The sequence below is a fragment of the Elephantulus edwardii genome, unplaced genomic scaffold, assembly GCF_000299155.1.
Source record: "Elephantulus edwardii isolate Elephantulus edwardi_28Jun2011 unplaced genomic scaffold, EleEdw1.0 scaffold00094, whole genome shotgun sequence".
NCBI lineage: Eukaryota > Metazoa > Chordata > Mammalia > Macroscelidea > Macroscelididae > Elephantulus > Elephantulus edwardii.
The window spans coordinates 1537012-1553282 of record NW_006399844.1 but is presented as its reverse complement, the minus strand read 5'-3'; the positions used below and the strand labels follow the sequence as shown (position 1 = coordinate 1553282).

Below are 16271 nucleotides of genomic sequence, written 5' to 3'. Positions count from 1 at the left end.
TCATAGGGTCATACAATTTGATGGGTAGAGGATGGGTGAGTAAAGGAAATAGGAAAGATCTGGCAGGATCTGGAAAGATAGGGAAATGGTGGGCATAGTTCAGTATCGATTTATAAAATAAAATGAATGGGAGTGATTGTATGAAACACAATGTGAATGAAGATAATGTGAAAAACAATGTATATAAACTTTGTAAGCAAATCAGTATAAAATATTTCTTTATGAGGATGAGTCAAAATCCATTTGCAAGTAGTTCGTTTTGTCCTGGAATGTTTACAGGGGACAATTAGCAGATATCTTCTCCCACAGAATGGCTAGTGAACTCAAACCATTGACCTTTTGGTTAGCAACTCCTACCACCAGCTGCAAATAATTAGTATGGTGCTGACTAGGAGTCTCTCTCCGGAGGCACAGTCTGTCAAGTGTCTCCTCAATCAAATGACAACATTCTGTGAGGTCAGCATAAGTTTCAGTCTGCATTTAACCCGGAGGAATGTGGCTCAGAGAGCCCACTGGGAGATCCAGAACTGAATCTCAGATGTCGGTTCTACAACGTGGATTCTTGTTCTCTACTAGTGTCTGAAAGAAGGACTGCTGGGGAAAGGGACACAAGGGAATGGGATAAGGTAGACAAGTGAGAGCCCAGTTAAGAGGTCCTATATTGCTATAGCTACAGGAGTGAGGCCATGGGGCAGAGCCTAGCACGGAGGAAAGGGGACAACCCAGGGCTCACTGGAGAGCCAGGAGGTAGAACTACTAAAATTGGCTGCTTCTGGGGTGGGTGGGGACAAACAGCTGATAGGAGAGAGCATCAAACCAGAGGCCCACATTTGGCGTCAGGAGACTGAGAAGAGGGGGTGTGGAGAGGAAGTGGGGGGAAAGCTATGGCTCAAGGGGGCCCAGCACCATCTGCAGGCAGCTTGTTGTTAAGTGCCGTGAAATTGACTACAATTCACAGCAACTCTATGAACAGTAGATTGAAATCTTGTCCTATCCTGCCCATCCTCATAACCTCTGATACATTCAAGCCCATTATTGCAATCACTGTTGTCTATCCAGTTCGTTGAGGATCTTTCTCTCTTTCACTGACCCCCTACTTCCAACCGGGCATGGTATCTTTTTCCAAGGGCCAGCCTCTGCTGACAACATGCCCAAAATATGTGAGATGAAGCCTCACCAGGCCTGCGTCTAGGGAGCACCCTGGTTACACTTCCTCCAAGGCAGCTAGCTATATTTGTACTTTTGATGGTCTGTGGGACAGTCAGCACTCTTCATCAGCGCTACACGTCAAAAAAGGCATTAATTCTTTGGTCTTCCTTATTCAGTGTCCAACTTTCATATGCATACGAAGCAACTGAAAAAGAAAAGCTCATGGCTTGATTCATGCCCACCTTAATTCTTAAACGGGTACGGAAATAAAGGGTTTCAATCTGTCCAGGTTCCCAGATTAAAATCCTGTCACTGGCCCCTTCCTTCCATGTGTTGCTTCAGCATCCAAAACCTTAGTTCCTTTTTCCTGAAAGATATAGAATGGGCACTTGGAAAATAAAAGTCGTGGGCAGAATACTGGTTGAATAGATGGAGGTCATGGCCCTAATTGCCTCAGAGGAAAGCTCTGAAGATACACCATCTGTGCCAAGTGCAGGGCTCATGCAGGGTGCAGAGATTTATTAAGGGGTAACACTTCCTTGGGGTCACATGGGGCCATGTTGTGTCCCCAGCACTCTGCACACTGTTTGTGATGTGCTCACAGCAGCACTTTGAGGTGGCAAGGATTTTCATACTGGATGAGAACCCGGGGGGATAGGACCTTGTAAATGCCTTACAAGGCTTTGCAATTGTGCTGGCTTTACTTCAGTTTCCAAGAGCAGGAAAGGAAGTAGGTGTAAGGCCAGCACACACACCAGGAAGGGTTAGGGAAAGGCTGGCAGGCAAGGCAACCTAGTTCCAAGGCCCCATCCCGCAGGAATGGGAAGCTGGTGCCATTCCCAGCTTGGCAAGGGGATAGTGTTTCCTGAGGGTGGGAAGTACGGAGGCTGGCAGGCTCGGGGGTCTGTGCGTGGGCATCTTCTGATCACTGTGGGCTTCTTTGCTCTCTCTTCAGCCTCCAGCCGCTCCCACCCCGCCAGCCCCAGCCCACCAGGGCCACAGGCCAGCCCAGTGCTACCTGTCAGCTACCGCCTGTCACACACGAGACTGGCCTTCTTCCTGCGGGAGGTCAGGCCCCTGCCACCCACGGTAGCCAACGGCTCCCTGCAGCGCTCTGAGCCCTTCGTGGTGTTCCAGACCAAGGAGCTCCCGGTGCTCAACGTGTCCCTGGGACCCTTCAGCACCAGCCAGGTGGTGGCACGGGAGCTCCTGCAGCCGTCCAGCACCCTGGACATCCCCGAGCGCCTGACGGTCAACTGGAAGGTGCGCGCCTTCATCGTGCGCGCCCGCGTGCCCTCCTCGCAGCCCGTGGCCCAGGTGCTGTTCTACGTGGCCGGCAGGGACTGGGACGACTTCGGTGTCACCGAGCGATTGCCCTGTGTCCGCCTGCACGCCTTCCGGGATGCCCGGGAAGTCAAGAGCTCCTGTCGCCTCAGTGGAGGACTGGCCACCTGTCTGGTGCGCGCAGAGCTGCCCCTGGCCTGGTTCGGACCCCCTGCCCCGGCCGCGCCCCCCACACGCCGCAAAGCCCCGGACGGGCTGGAGCCCGAGGCATCAGGGGAGAGCCAGCAGGCCGAGCTCTACTACACCCTCCATGCACCAGATGCTTCCGGGGGCTGTGGGGGCACCCGCCGGGGAGCCGGGCCTGGGGCGGGGGCCCGGGCAGAGAGCCCCACCCAGCACCCCTTGCTACGCATCGGGAGCATCAGCCTGTTCCGCCCGCCCCCCAGGAGGACCCTGCAGGAGCACCGGCTGGACAGCAACCTGATGATCCGTCTGCCCGACCGGCCCCTCAAACCCGGGGAGGTGCTCAGCATCTTCCTCTACCTGGCCCCCAACTCCTCCTCTCCCTCCAGCCCCAGCGTGGAGCATTTCACACTGAGGTAGGGAGCGAGCCCTAATGCATGTCTCTCACCCTTTGGAGATGGTCTTCCACACCTATGTGTCTCGCACCCTGACCTAGTTGTACAACCTCAGGAAGACACCTTCCTTACTTGAGCCTGGCTGTTCAGTGTTCTTACCAGTCTGATGCAGCAAAATTTCCTACCCGGTGGACTATGGTAAGGGATTGTGCTGCCAACCCAAAGGTATGCAGTTCAAACCCACCAGTTTCTCCAAGAGACCGAAGATGGGCTTTCTCCTCCCAGCCTCTGAAAACCTGCTTGAAGGTCAGCTATGAGTTCCTTCCAACTCAACAGCACACAACAACTTCATACCTCAGAGGCTGGCCATCATGGTAAAGAGGGCCATGTCGGTTTTAACAAGCATGCATTTCCAGTCCTCTAAGAGTCATAGCAACCCTGTGAAAAAGAGATCTGGACCTTACCCTATTCTGAGCCATCCTCATATCTGGAATGATAGAACTGGGGAGCTGTAAAGGACCCTTAGACTTTCGTCACTGTAATGATTCCATTTTACAAATGAGGAGAATAGAGATCAGAGAGGAACTTCATGATTGGGAGCTATAAAGTAAGCAGGAATATGCACAAATGTTAGAATATTTGCCCCAAATCCTAGAGCTGGAAGAAATGCCCTCCGCCCCATTTTCTTTCTAAATGCTGAGCAGGATATACTTCTTGAATTCAGAAATACCTTCATTTATATCCTATCCTTACAAAACCTAGTAATATCTCATTATAGGACCCTGTGCTTTGAGCTGTGCTGGTGACTCTGGAAACATAAAAAAGGCCTTGCCTTCGGGCACTGTGCACAGGCCCTGAAACATCACCTTTGGCTTCCACTTGCTTTGATTAATACTGTCTTCTCTTCTAAGTTGTTGTTGTTATATGCTATTGAGTCATATGTGACTCATAGCGACCTTATACAAAATAGCTCTGAAACCTGTCCTATCCTGAGCCAGTCTCACTGTCTCAGACATACCTACCCCCATTACCCTAATTACTGTGTCAATCCATCCAAGGTCTTCCTCTCCTGGGCTGTCCCTCTACCCTTCTAAGCATGATGCTCTTCTCCAAGGACTGGTCATTCCTGGCAACATGCCTACAGCATGTGAGCTGGAGCTTCAAAAACCTTGCCTCCAAGGAGCAACTTGGTATCAAGCCTCTCCAGTACAAGCCTGTTTGTTCTTTTGCCAGTCCATAGAGTATTTAACACTCTTCTCTAGCACCACAACTCAAAGGTATCAATCATTCTTCTGTCATCCTTAGTCATTGTTCAGCTCTCTAATGGGCAGCAGGTGATTGAGAAGGCCATGGCCTAAATCTGGTGCATGTTAGCCTCTAGACTGACATTGTTGCTCTTCAGCACTTGGAGAGGTCCCTGACAGCAGATGCACCTTATAGTCCAAACAGCCCTGGAAAGGTTTATCCCTGATTTAATAATGGATGCCTGAATGGGAATATGAGTTAAATCCATCATCAGATATCTTGTGCTACATCAAAAGTGGAGCATTAAAAAAATAATAGTGGAGCATATAGCAGTAAAGAGGTGGTGATTCTCTCTGTTTTCCAAATCAAGGGAAATTCTCTAGTGGTATGTCTGTAGCAAAGTGTGCTGTTAACTAAAGCCTGCACATGTAGGTGATTCACACCTTCCAGGCCCTAGGCCATCTCCTCCTGTTAAAATTGACCAGAGCCAACTTGACAGCAGTGAGTTCCAAAAATAATATCATTGCCATTAATTAGAATCATAGTGATCTTATCGGGCTGAGTAGAACCCCTCCATCAGCTTCTAAGGCAGACTGTTCCATCTGGAGCAATTGGTGGGTTCAACCTATCAATGTTGTAAAACTATCCACGCTTTAGTTAGCAGCTGAGTGTTTCACCTCCACACCATAATCCTACTTCAGTCAGTGTTAATTAGAGTTCTATTGAGTGTGGTGGTAACATCGGACAAGATACTTAGTGTATGCAGAGTGTCCCAAGGAGACTGGCCCGGATATAAGGTGACGTGAAGCCACAGCTGTAGGAACTGGAGATTTGATACCTGGAGAAGAGAAGGCTCCCAGGACCCCAGTGACCTGAAGAACTGTCTCCATTTATATGGACTTGAGCAAACGAGTTCTCTCTTCTCAGAAGATCTACAGCTGTCACCACTCAAATTCTGCTGTCAGGGTTCAGAGGCTGTAAATCTTTATGGGAGGAAACTGTACCTCCTTTTCCCAAAAGGAGCTGGTGGATTCAAACGGCTGACCTTTTGGCTAGTATTCCAATGCATTACGCACTATGACACCAAGGCTTGTATGTCTGCTAAATACAAAAAGAGAGGCCTTCTGGACATGGAATAGGATGTGTGTAGAAGTGATGAGTTCTCTGTCACTAAGATACACATATAGAAATTACTAAAAAGATTTGCAGGGACTGGGCTCAAATCCATGTGTTGGAATTTCCACTGGGCATCTTGTAATTTCCGCTGAGGGTCATAAGCTTAAGCTGCATGTTACCAGATTCCCTGGACTCTAGTCATTGAGTCTAGAACTCAGGATCACCTTGTTAACCAGATCCCCTTATACCCAACCCCAATCTAGGGATGCTGGCCAGCCAGGCCTTACTCTGATATTCTACTTCTTCTTCCTCATTTGTCCTCAGGGTGAAGGCCAAGAAGGGGGTGACCCTTCTTGGCACCAAGTCACGGAGTGGCCAGTGGCACGTGACCTCAGAGCTGCTGACTGGGGCAAAGCACTCCACAGCCACTGTGGATGTGGCCTGGGCTCCGGGCACACCTCTGCCTCCCAGGTGAGCCTGATGGCGCCCATGCCCACCTCTTTTCAGGATAGGCACTTGAGAAAGGTGGGGGTTCTTGCTGAAGGTAGTTGGAAAAAAACTCCAAGGAGCCCAGCCAGAAAGGTTGCCAAGGTGAGAAGGGGTCCCCACTGAGGGCCTGAGCCTTCTCCCAGACATTCAAACACAGCTCTCCTTCTCCCTCTACCTGCTACCGACCCTCACCACCCCAACAGGGAGGGCCAGGGACCCCTGGAGATCCTGCAGCTGGACTTTGAGATGGAGAACTTCACCAGCCAGTCGGTCAAGCGGAGGATCATGTGGCACATCGACTACCGTGGCCACGGCGCCCTCCCGGATCTAGAGCGGGCTGTCACTGAGCTCACGGTCATCCAGAGAGACGTGCAAGCCATCCTGCCCCTGGCCATGGTGAGCACGTATGTGCATGTGGATGGGAGAGGGGGTCAGGGATGGTGCACCTGCGCATGTGCTATGCCTAGAGCACTCCAAATGGCCGGGCAGCATGGGACAAGCCCAGGGCTCCTTGAATGGCTGTAGGTAAATGTGTTGGATGTTAGTGAGTCCTGAGGACACAGCAAGTTTTTGACATAAGATAGGCGGCAGAATGGAAGTAGTGAGTGGACTCTGAAGGGTGCTCAGAGTCTGGGTGACCAGGTCAGCTAAGCAAGAGCAAGAAATCAAGTAAGCATGTGTCCCTATGTGTGTGTGTGTGTATGCGTGCACACGCAAGAGAGAAAGAATATTGGTGGGTAAGACCTGCACCCGAGGAGGGAACATCCTGAAGTCAGGGTCTTGGCCAGCATGTTCCAGAGAACAGAGGACTGTGACCCCAACTTCCACCCTTCTCACAGGACACAGAGATCATCAACACAGCCATCCTGACAGGCCGGACAGTGGCCATCCCTGTCAAGGTCATTGCCATTGAAGTGACTGGCCTGGTCCTGGACGTCTCTGCCCTTGTGGAATGCGAGTCTGACAATGAGGACATCATCAAGGTGGGCTTCCTGGAGGCAGTGCCCTTGGGGATAGGAAGTCTCTGACCTCCAGTAAGAGATGGAACCCCATACCAGAGGGGAATTCACATCCTGGGAAGCTCCCCTGGTTAGGTAAGAAAGAGATGGGGAGGGAGGGATGAGATGGACAAAGAGTAACTGTGGGCATCTTGAGTTCAGCCTAGGTGAAGTGAGAGAAAGCTGTGGGTACTGTTCCTGCCAGCCCTGGAGGGCTTCCTGGAGGAATGGGAGAGACTGTTGGGGAGGCCAGCGGGGAGAAGGCAGTAGTTGCATAGTTTATTCCAGCTCACGGCAATCCCGAATATGTCAGAATAGAAGTGTCCTGTGGCTTTTCATTGGCTGATTTTTCAGACAAGGATTCTCAGGCCTTTCCTCTGAGGGGCCTCTGGGGATCACTAATCTTTGGTTAGCAATAAGCAATGTCAACCATTCCAGAACTCCATCCAGCAAGGGATGAATGAGCACCTGCTGGGTGAGAGACTCTGGACCAGCAAGGGGACAGGTGAGGGGCATGCACCTTTTAAAGACATGCTCAGAACCCAAGGGGATAGTGACTGAACTGGGGAGACCACACTGAGGGAGCCTCAGGAAGCATGTGGCTCAGGCCAGGACTGGAGGTGATGTTAGAAGAGCACGTTCCAGTTGTTACAACTCCTGCAGTTCTGCCCAACAGTGAAGCCCCCCTCAAGCCCTGGGTCCCTCTGGGGGTCTCCACACTCATCCAGCAGCCCTTGGGTGCTTCCTCTGCTTTACATAGTGGCCCATGATGATCTAGGAACAGTCGGCAGTAAAATGAACCGCAGTATGAGGAAGTTCAGCCCTGGGTACCTGTGGGATGGAAAAGCTGTTTTGTCTGCTGGTAGCCTCCAGCAGACCCCAGTCAAGGAGCAGGATGAGATAATCGATTCCTTGTTCTTATGCACAGTTCAGCTGCAGGAGAGTGGGAGGTGGTGGGTGTGGGAGTCCTTGTCCCCCCTGTCCATTGGACTCTCATTCCCACCATGCTGGGTCTCTTGACTTTCTCTGGGTCTGGGAAATACAAGTGTAATTTCACCCATCCTTGATCCAGGAACAGTGTCCTTCATGTGAACCTAAAGCTGGTTCCTTATATACCCCACTGCCCCCTTCAGAGCAGGTGCCGGACCTCACCCTTTCCCTTGCTCGCGGCTGGAACCTGGAGATACAGGCCTGCGCTCAGGGATCTGAAGTGGTAGCCCCTTTCCTGGCCACCCTGTCTCCCTTCTCCAACCCAGAGCAAAACAATACAAAGTCACAATGACTCAGATATCAAAGGGAATCGGTGGCGATGCTAAATGGAATGTGTTACCATCCTGAGAGAAATACAGTCCAATGCTTTATGGAGTTTGCCAACATTATAAATGGAATGTGCCAGCCTTCAGATGGAATTCTGTGCCTTCTGAAATGGAAAACAAGTCTTTCTGGCAAGGATACCGTTCCCATTCCCTCCACCCATCCCTCTGAGATGATGAAGGGCCCTCACAGATGTGGAACAGGTCAGGGCCTCACTCTGTAGATGACCCAGTGTCCCAGCACCTTCCCTGCCCCCAGGGCCACTGGTGTATTATCAGCACATGGACTGCACAGCCCGTCAACACAAAGACCTCACATGGGCATGCACCAGCCAGTCCATGCAGGTTAGGGGGAAGGGCAAGTACTGGCAGGGCCACCTCAGTGAGTCAGCAGACACAGATGTCCACCAAGGCATGTTCAGAGGCATGTGTCCATCCAGGGAACCTGCAGCAAGGCGTTCTGGTTTCCACGGGGATACGCAAATGCCACATTCACTGGTGGTAGCTGTCAGTTGGTTGTGCTTGGGCTTATGTGGCTCAGTTTTCTCCTCTCTCCTGCCCCTCACCCCACACTTGGCTAGAGCTACCCCCTAACCTGGACTTAACTGGTTGCCTGCTGTTCTGGGGCAGCTCTGCCCAAGGGGACATGAAGGGACCACATCCCTCCCTACCTTTCACCTCCATCCTCCCACTGAGTGGAACCTGCTCAGGGAAGCCCACTCCTCCTGGTTGCAGAGGCCTCTCCCTTTCAGACCCCTGGAGGGAGAGCTTGCCCGGTAGTCTGGCAAGTCAGAAGCAACTTCTGGTGAAAACATTTGTACTCTGGCTCTACGTCAGAGAATGAAAAGCCAATGTACAGTAAAGTGGACTGGCAGGGGGGTGTCTGTACAACAATGAAAGAATTTTTTTTCAAAGAGAAAAGCAAACTGGAGGTGTGGGCAGAGAGGAAAATGCAAGAATGAATGAATGAACATCCAAGTTCTCTATAACCTTGCATTAAAATCTTAATTAAAAAAAAGAAAAGCCAATGCAATGGCCACTGAGAGACAGTCTTTTAGAGAGATGGGAGGGAAGCAGAAAGGGAAACACTGAAGCCGATGTCTGCCAGAGGAATTAGGGGCCATCTCCCTCCCGATTGTCACCCCTTTCTGGCTCTGCCTGTTTAAATGAAGTCCCCAGCACTGCCCATAAGAAAACCTGTGGAGTAATACAAGCCCACTGTCCCTCCCCTTCCCCAGGTGTCCAGCAGCTGTGACTATGTGTTTGTGAGTGGAAAGGAGTCCCGAGGGTCCATGAACGCCAGGGTCACCTTCCGCTATGATGTCCTCCAGGCACCTCTGGAGATGACGGTCTGGGTGCCCAAGCTGCCTCTGCACATCGAACTCTCGGACGCCCGCCTCAGCCAAGTGAAGGGCTGGAGGGTACCTATCCTCCCCGACTGGAGGTACACTCACAGGGAGCATGGGAGACGCGTGAGTGAACACAGCTCAGCAGTCTGATCTGCGTGTGTGCATAAGGCCCTAGTCGGCAGTCCACAGGTCAGTTATTGAGCAACTACTGGGCACTGGTAGGGACTTAAGACAGAGAGATGAGGTTAACAGGGCCTGAGCAGCCAAACTCTTGGCCCAGCATGGAAAGGGAGTCCTGTGTTCACAGAAACGAGAGCCACAAAGAAGTGAACCATTCCCGCCTCCAGAAGTCAAGGCAGGCTTCCTGAAAGAGGTGACTCTTGAGCTATGTGTTAAACAAAAAACCAAAAACCATCGAATCAATTCCAACTCAAGGTGACTCCACATATGTCAGAAGAGAGCTGTGATGCACAGAGGTTTTCAGTGGCTGGTTTTCTGGCAGCAGTTTGCCAGGACTTTCTTTTGGGGACCTCTGAGTGGACCAGAACCTCCAACCTCTTTGTTAGCAGCTAAGTGGTTTAATTGTGTGTATCACCCAAGAACTTGTGAAACCTTAGAGGACTGGTAGCATGGACTGGACGGGGAGCCAAGGGGAGAGAACAGTCAGACTGTCAGGCCAGACACCAACACAGATCACACGTGTACCCCAGGGACCCACTCATGTGTACATAATTCCAGGTGCCCAGTGATGCACAGCGAGGCTTCCTTGCTGGAATACAGCCCACTGCATTCCACTCACCCACTCAGAGCAGCTGGAGAGCTGAGCCTAGCCGGGAAGAGAGGGAAAGTAGCAAGCAGGCAGCTGAGAGCAGAAGGGGGCCTGGCTGGAGAGAGAAGCAGGTGGCAAGACAGACAGGCAGCCAAGTGAGGTTGGTGCGTGCATCAATTCAACAGAGATTTGGAAAAGTAAGGTGGGGTAGACCAGAGCCTCTCAAAACCTCAGCATGCACACATCACCTGGGAATCTTATTGAAAAGGCAGGTTCAGATGCGGTGGCTCTGGGGCAGATGCCGCACATCTGGCCAGCTCCCACATGATGTCCATGCACTTGCAGTAGTGATACTCTAGTGGACTCCAAAGGCCAAAACTTGTGCTCTAATCCTAACTGCTACTGGCTAGCTGTATCCAAGTGGGATACTGACATAGCCTCTCTGCGCGTTAGTGTGCTCATCTGTAAAATGAGCATAAAGCACTCACTTCCTAGGATAGTTGTGAGAACTGAATTAGCTAACGTCTGACATCTCCATCCAGCTGAAGTATAAGCAAAAGCTGACCTGCCACACTCGTCTTTCCTTTTAGAGTACTTCCCCGACAGTACATCCCCTAACTTTTATCATCTTTTGCAATCTAAATAGGCTGAGAATTTCCCAAATCATCAAATCCTGGCTCCTTTTGGCTAAGCACTTTCCCCTCAATTTCTCCCTTTCTTCTTGCATTTTACTCTAAGAAGCAAGAAGAAACCAGGGTGCATCTTTAGCACTTTGCTTGGAAATCTCCACAGATAAATATCCAAGTGCATTGCCTACAAATTCTGCTTTCCACACAACTGCAGGACCCGATTCAGCTAAGCTTTCTGGCTCAGAGATAAGAAGGATTGCCCTCCCTCTGGTTTAAGGCTTACACAGCGCAGCGCATGCGCAGTGATGGAGAGATGGTACTTGTTAGCAACTTACACCTGACCTGGGTTAGGCACAGCAGAGGCAGGAAGGCGACCTGGGGGGGTCAGGACAGGTCTGGCACAGGCAGAGGAAGGAAATAATGAGGAGGCTTCACTCTGCAGAGCTTCCAGCCATGCGTAGCTGGGGAGAAGCCAGCAGGACCAAGGAGAAGGAAACTGTTCAGGTTCCAGCTAGGGAGAGAAACCTTCGACCCTGCCAGCTCTGAGTCCGTTCCTCCCTGCCCAGGTCAGCCCGGGAGAATGAAGAGGAGGAAGAGGAGGAGGAGGAGAGACGGCAGAGCACGAGCCGGGGCTGCACTCTGCAGTACCAGCATGCCACGCTGCAGGTCTTCACTCAATTCCACACGACATCGTCTGAGGGCACAGACCAGGTGGTCACCATGCTGGGCCCAGACTGGCTGGTGGAGGTCACTGACCTGGTCAGCGAATTCATGCGAGTGGGCGACCCTCGAGTGGCACACATGGTGGACAGCAGCACCCTGGCAGGCCTGGAGCCAGGCACCACTCCCTTCAAGGTAGGCACAGCTCTGCTCCAGCACCAAGGACAGCGCCTGGGAGTCCTGGTCACACGCAGTACCAGAACACTGGTGTTCCTCAGAGTCCCCAGAGTCTCAGTCTTTGAGAGCAATGCCACCTTCCTCAAAACACACTTTAGACCTCTTTGAGAGCAAGTGTGGGTAGAGGATGGGGTACACTTGAGAGGGCTCAGCAAGCTGAATGAAAACCAAACATCTAAGATAGTGAATGGAGCCCCTGGGCTGGAACCTACAGGCATCTGTAAAATAATTGAGCCGACCCTGAAAACTTGGGAGGTTCCTTATATTGAAAAGCATACCTATTACAAATTTCTACAAACATTCAATCTGGCAATACTGAGACCACAAGTCCCACCTGGCAACAATCACTGGAGTCAATATTGGTGCCCCCTTTACACGGACATTAAAGCTCCCAGTTGCCACAGTGTGCGCTGCTCCCTTTCATCTCTCTGACCCCGAGGCTCAGTGACAATTGCTTTTTATCCCCACAGTGGGCTGTCATCTCCCCTGAAGTCTGGCTGGCTCCTCTGGTTCCCTGGCCCTTGAATAGCTGGGTCCTAATTCCTGGTTTCAGATAGAATGTGAAGTCTTGCCCCCCAGCCTGCCCCACTCCTCTGAGCTCCTCATCCCACAGGCCTGGGATCCCTCCCTGGTGTCTGGGAGGTGCAGCTGCTTTCCTGGCTCGCTCTTACCTCTCTCCACTCTGCCTCAGGTGGTGTCTCCATTGACAGAAGCTGTGCTCGGGGAGACACTGCTGACGGTGACAGAGGAGAAGGTCAGCATCACACAGCTGCAGGCCCAGGTGGTGGCCAGCCTCGCTCTATCCCTGCGGCCCAGCCCTGGGAGCAGCCACACCATTCTGGCCACCACGGCCGCCCAGCAGACTCTCAGCTTCCTTAAACAGGTAATAGCCTGCCAACCAGAGAGGGTGGGAGTAGAAGGATTTGGGGCTCTGTTTTCCCTCCTATGAGCCCCACAAATTAGGGCTTTACGCAATAAAAGAAGATCTATCTGGTGGTCTAGTGGTGAGAAGCTGCACTGCAGTCCGAAAGGCACGTGGTTCAAGTCCAGATGGGCAATTTACTGTCTCTGAAAACCCGCTGGAGGATCAGCTATGGGTTGGTTCTGGTTCAACAGCACACAAAACAAACAAATTGTGCTTTCTAGGCTGCACACCTGCCCCACCCCGTCCCCACTCCATCTGTACTGGGAGTCTGCCTACAGTCTTGCTTGCTGCGCTTGTTACCCTGAGATGTTCCTACCGAGGGTCTCCCTCCTGGATTTCAGAGAGCCCACCATCTCTGATCCCTCTCACTGGCACTCAGAGTCCCAACTACAGACACTATTGGTACACCATGGCCACTGGCCACAGGACAAAGGTGGAAAGACGGCAGGTGGGAGCCCTGGGAAGTGAGAAGGCAGGCGTTGAGCACTGAGCCAGGAGTCAGGACACAAGGGTCCTTGGTCACTGACTCACTTTGTGACATCCACACCCCTCCCCCTGGCAGTCACCTTCTGGACCCTCCTTCCCCATCTGAGAGGAGAGCAATTATCCAGTTTAGGCAAATGAGGTAGAGCGTAGAGGTATGTAATCTCAAATCTCCAAAGATCTAATGAGGGGTGATCTCAAAGCCAAGCATGGAGAAGTGGAGCAGTGCTGCCAAAGGAGAGCCTTCCGCAGGGCTGAAAGCAAAGCTTCCCTTCAGCTCATCAGGGTGAGCGCTGAAGTGAAGAAGGAAATTCTGGGGCTAGTGTGCCTAGATGTCATAACCTCCACACACCTTGCAGAGAAGTATGTTCACTGAAAAGCAGGAAGTGCAATCTGTCCTTCCAGTTCATCTGTCCTTCCTGCGCTCAGGATCCAGTGGGAAGCCAGCCAAGACTAGGTCTCTAACTCCTGTTTCTCCTCTTCCTCCAGGAAGCCCTTCTGAGCCTCTGGCTCTCATACAGCGATGGCACCACAGCCCCACTCTCCCTCTACAGCCCCCGGGACTACGGGCTGCTGGTGAGCAGCCTGGACGAGCATGTGGCCACGGTGACCCAGGACCGCGCCTTCCCTCTGGTGGTGGCCGAGGCCGAGGGTGCAGGGGAGCTGCTCCGCGCCGAACTCACCATCGCCGAGAGCTGTCAAAAAACCAAGCGCAAGAGCGTGCTGGCCACCACGCCCGTGGGCCTGCGGGTCCACTTTGGGCGGGATGAGGAGGACCCCACTTATGACTACCCGGGCCCTAGCCAGCCAGGACCCGGCGGGGGCGAGGATGAGGCCAGAGGGGCAGGCCCACCGGGCACCGGGGTTTCCCCTGCAGAGGGCCTGGGCCTGGGCACGGCCAGCCCAGCCATCCTGCCCACGGAAGACTTCCTGCCGCTGCCCACGGGCTTCCTGCAGATGCCACGGGGGCTGACAGACCTGGAGATCGGCATGTACGCGCTGCTGGGCGTCTTCTGCCTCGCCATCCTCGTCTTCCTCATCAACTGTATTGTCTTCGTGCTGCGCTACCGGCACAAGCGCATCCCGCCCGAGGGCCAGACCAGCATGGACCACTCGCACCACTGGGTGTTCCTGGGCAACGGGCAGCCGCTGCGGGTGCAAGGGGAGCTCTCGCCGCCCCCCGGCAACCCGCTGGAGACTGTGCCCGCCTGCTGCCACGGCGACCACCACAGCAGCGGCAGCTCGCAGACCAGCGTGCAGAGCCAGGTGCACGGGCGCGGCGACGGCTCCTCGGGCGGCTCGGCCCGGGACCAGGCCGAGGACCCCGCCAGCTCACCCACCTCCAAGCGCAAGCGGGTCAAGTTCACCACCTTCACCACGCTGCCCTCGGAGGAGCTGGCGTATGACTCGGTGCCCGCCGGCGAGGAGGACGAGGAGGATGAGGAGGACCTGCGCTGGGGCTGCCCGGACGTGGCCAGCACCACGCGGCCCGCCCCGCCCCCGGACCTGCACAACTACATGCGCAGAATCAAAGAGATTGCGTAGACGCGCCATCAGGGTGGCTGGGGGGAGCCCCCCACGTGGGGCTGCTCCGAGTGCGATGGAGTCGGAGCTCTTCGGGTCACGCCTGTGCAGGCCGGTGGAATCCGGTTTTATACGGCCGGGCCCTGCAGCTTTGCTCTGTGCCGGGTGGGGCCGCCTCGTGGCTTGTTCCGCCTCACACCGTTGCCCTCTTCTGCCCCCTGCAGGCGGAGGCGCCTTCCTCCAGCAGTTTGCAAGGATGAAAAGGAAACCTCCAGCCCTTGTTCGGACCCTTTTCCAAACCTCCTCCATCCTGGGCAATCCTCCTGCCCCCAGAGTGAGGCGAGGAAGCCAAGCTTGGCGCGAGGCGGACCCACACTGTGCCCCTGCCCCTGCCTCTCATGTTTCCTGTTCCCCCTGTGCCGGGGAGGGGGGGAACCTGAGGGGGTCTTGTGTCACAGGCTGCACAAAGACTTTTTCAAACCAATATTCAGGGATTTCTGTCCTGCAGGGTTGGGAGGTGGCGGATGCCTGCCCTGCCAAGGATCTTACTGTGGACGAAACATTTGGGGAGGTAGAGGGACAACTGTAACATCTGTTACATCCCCATGCTCCCCACACACACACCCCGGTCCTTCCCAGCACCTGCCGGCTGACTCTAAAGAGGAGTTTAGGGCCAAGCTGGACTCCATCCTGAGTTCTCAGGACTCACTTCTCTGTCCCAAGGGCTGTAGTCAGGGTCCTAAAGGGAAGGAGGCCTGGGTCCATCAGGGACCGCGCCACACCCCAGAGCACCAGTGTCTGGACAGATTCGGAGAGGGTCTGGGTGCCTCCTGCTGACCTCACAGCAAGATGAACACCAAGCCTTAGCCACCTTTCCACTCTGCTGACCTCTCCTGCCTTCCGCAGGGGGGCAGAGGAGACAGCTGCCCCATCACCCCACAAAAGAGGATCTGATGGGAGGGGAACGAAAGACACCAAGGAGTGCTCTGAGGGACCTTGGGGTGGGCAAGGGCCAAAGGGAGCCCAGGCGTTGCCCCAACTCCCATCCCACAGCTCAGTTTCTCTCGGGTTCTACACACCACTGTGTTGGATTTTTCTTAAATAAATGGAGGCAACCAGACTGGGGGTGGGGGCAGCAGCTCCCAGAGAACGGACAGTACACATGGCTACCGGCTCTGTGCTTTCTTTATTTGCACAAAGGTGTATGTGAATCATGTATACATTTGCACACACCTGCGCACGCACACACAGAGCACATTAAATGACAGGCTGAAATGCAATGGAACAAGCTTTGGTCAGCTTTTCCTCCCTCAAGGTTTCGGTCCCCTTAGGCCCTCTGTACTCTTAACAAAGAGACACCTCCTTTCGAATCCACCAGATGCTCTGCCGGAGAAGGAGGCGTAATATCCTCCTGTACCAGTCAGATCTGATTTGACGGTACACGCACGCAAAATAATAATAATAATAAAAAACCAAACTTAAAAAAAGAAAAAGAAAAGAAACACCTCCTCTCGGAGTCTGTA

General features: G+C 53.3%; 1 protein-coding gene across 1 annotated transcript in view; it reads left to right on the top strand.

Annotated features, from left to right (window-relative positions):
- Positions 1-15907, top strand: part of TMEM132E (transmembrane protein 132E) — a 70648-nt gene extending 54741 nt beyond the window's left edge. The window contains exons 2-10 of the mRNA XM_006890911.1: positions 2105-2562; positions 2830-3032; positions 5697-5843; positions 6065-6257; positions 6701-6844; positions 9411-9616; positions 11486-11774; positions 12508-12699; positions 13714-15907. Of these exons, the coding sequence (XP_006890973.1) occupies positions 2105-2562; positions 2830-3032; positions 5697-5843; positions 6065-6257; positions 6701-6844; positions 9411-9616; positions 11486-11774; positions 12508-12699; positions 13714-14769 (2888 nt within the window). The 3' untranslated portion in view covers positions 14770-15907. The remainder of the gene's footprint in view (positions 1-2104; positions 2563-2829; positions 3033-5696; positions 5844-6064; positions 6258-6700; positions 6845-9410; positions 9617-11485; positions 11775-12507; positions 12700-13713) is intronic.
- Positions 15908-16271: the final 364 nt, after the last annotated feature.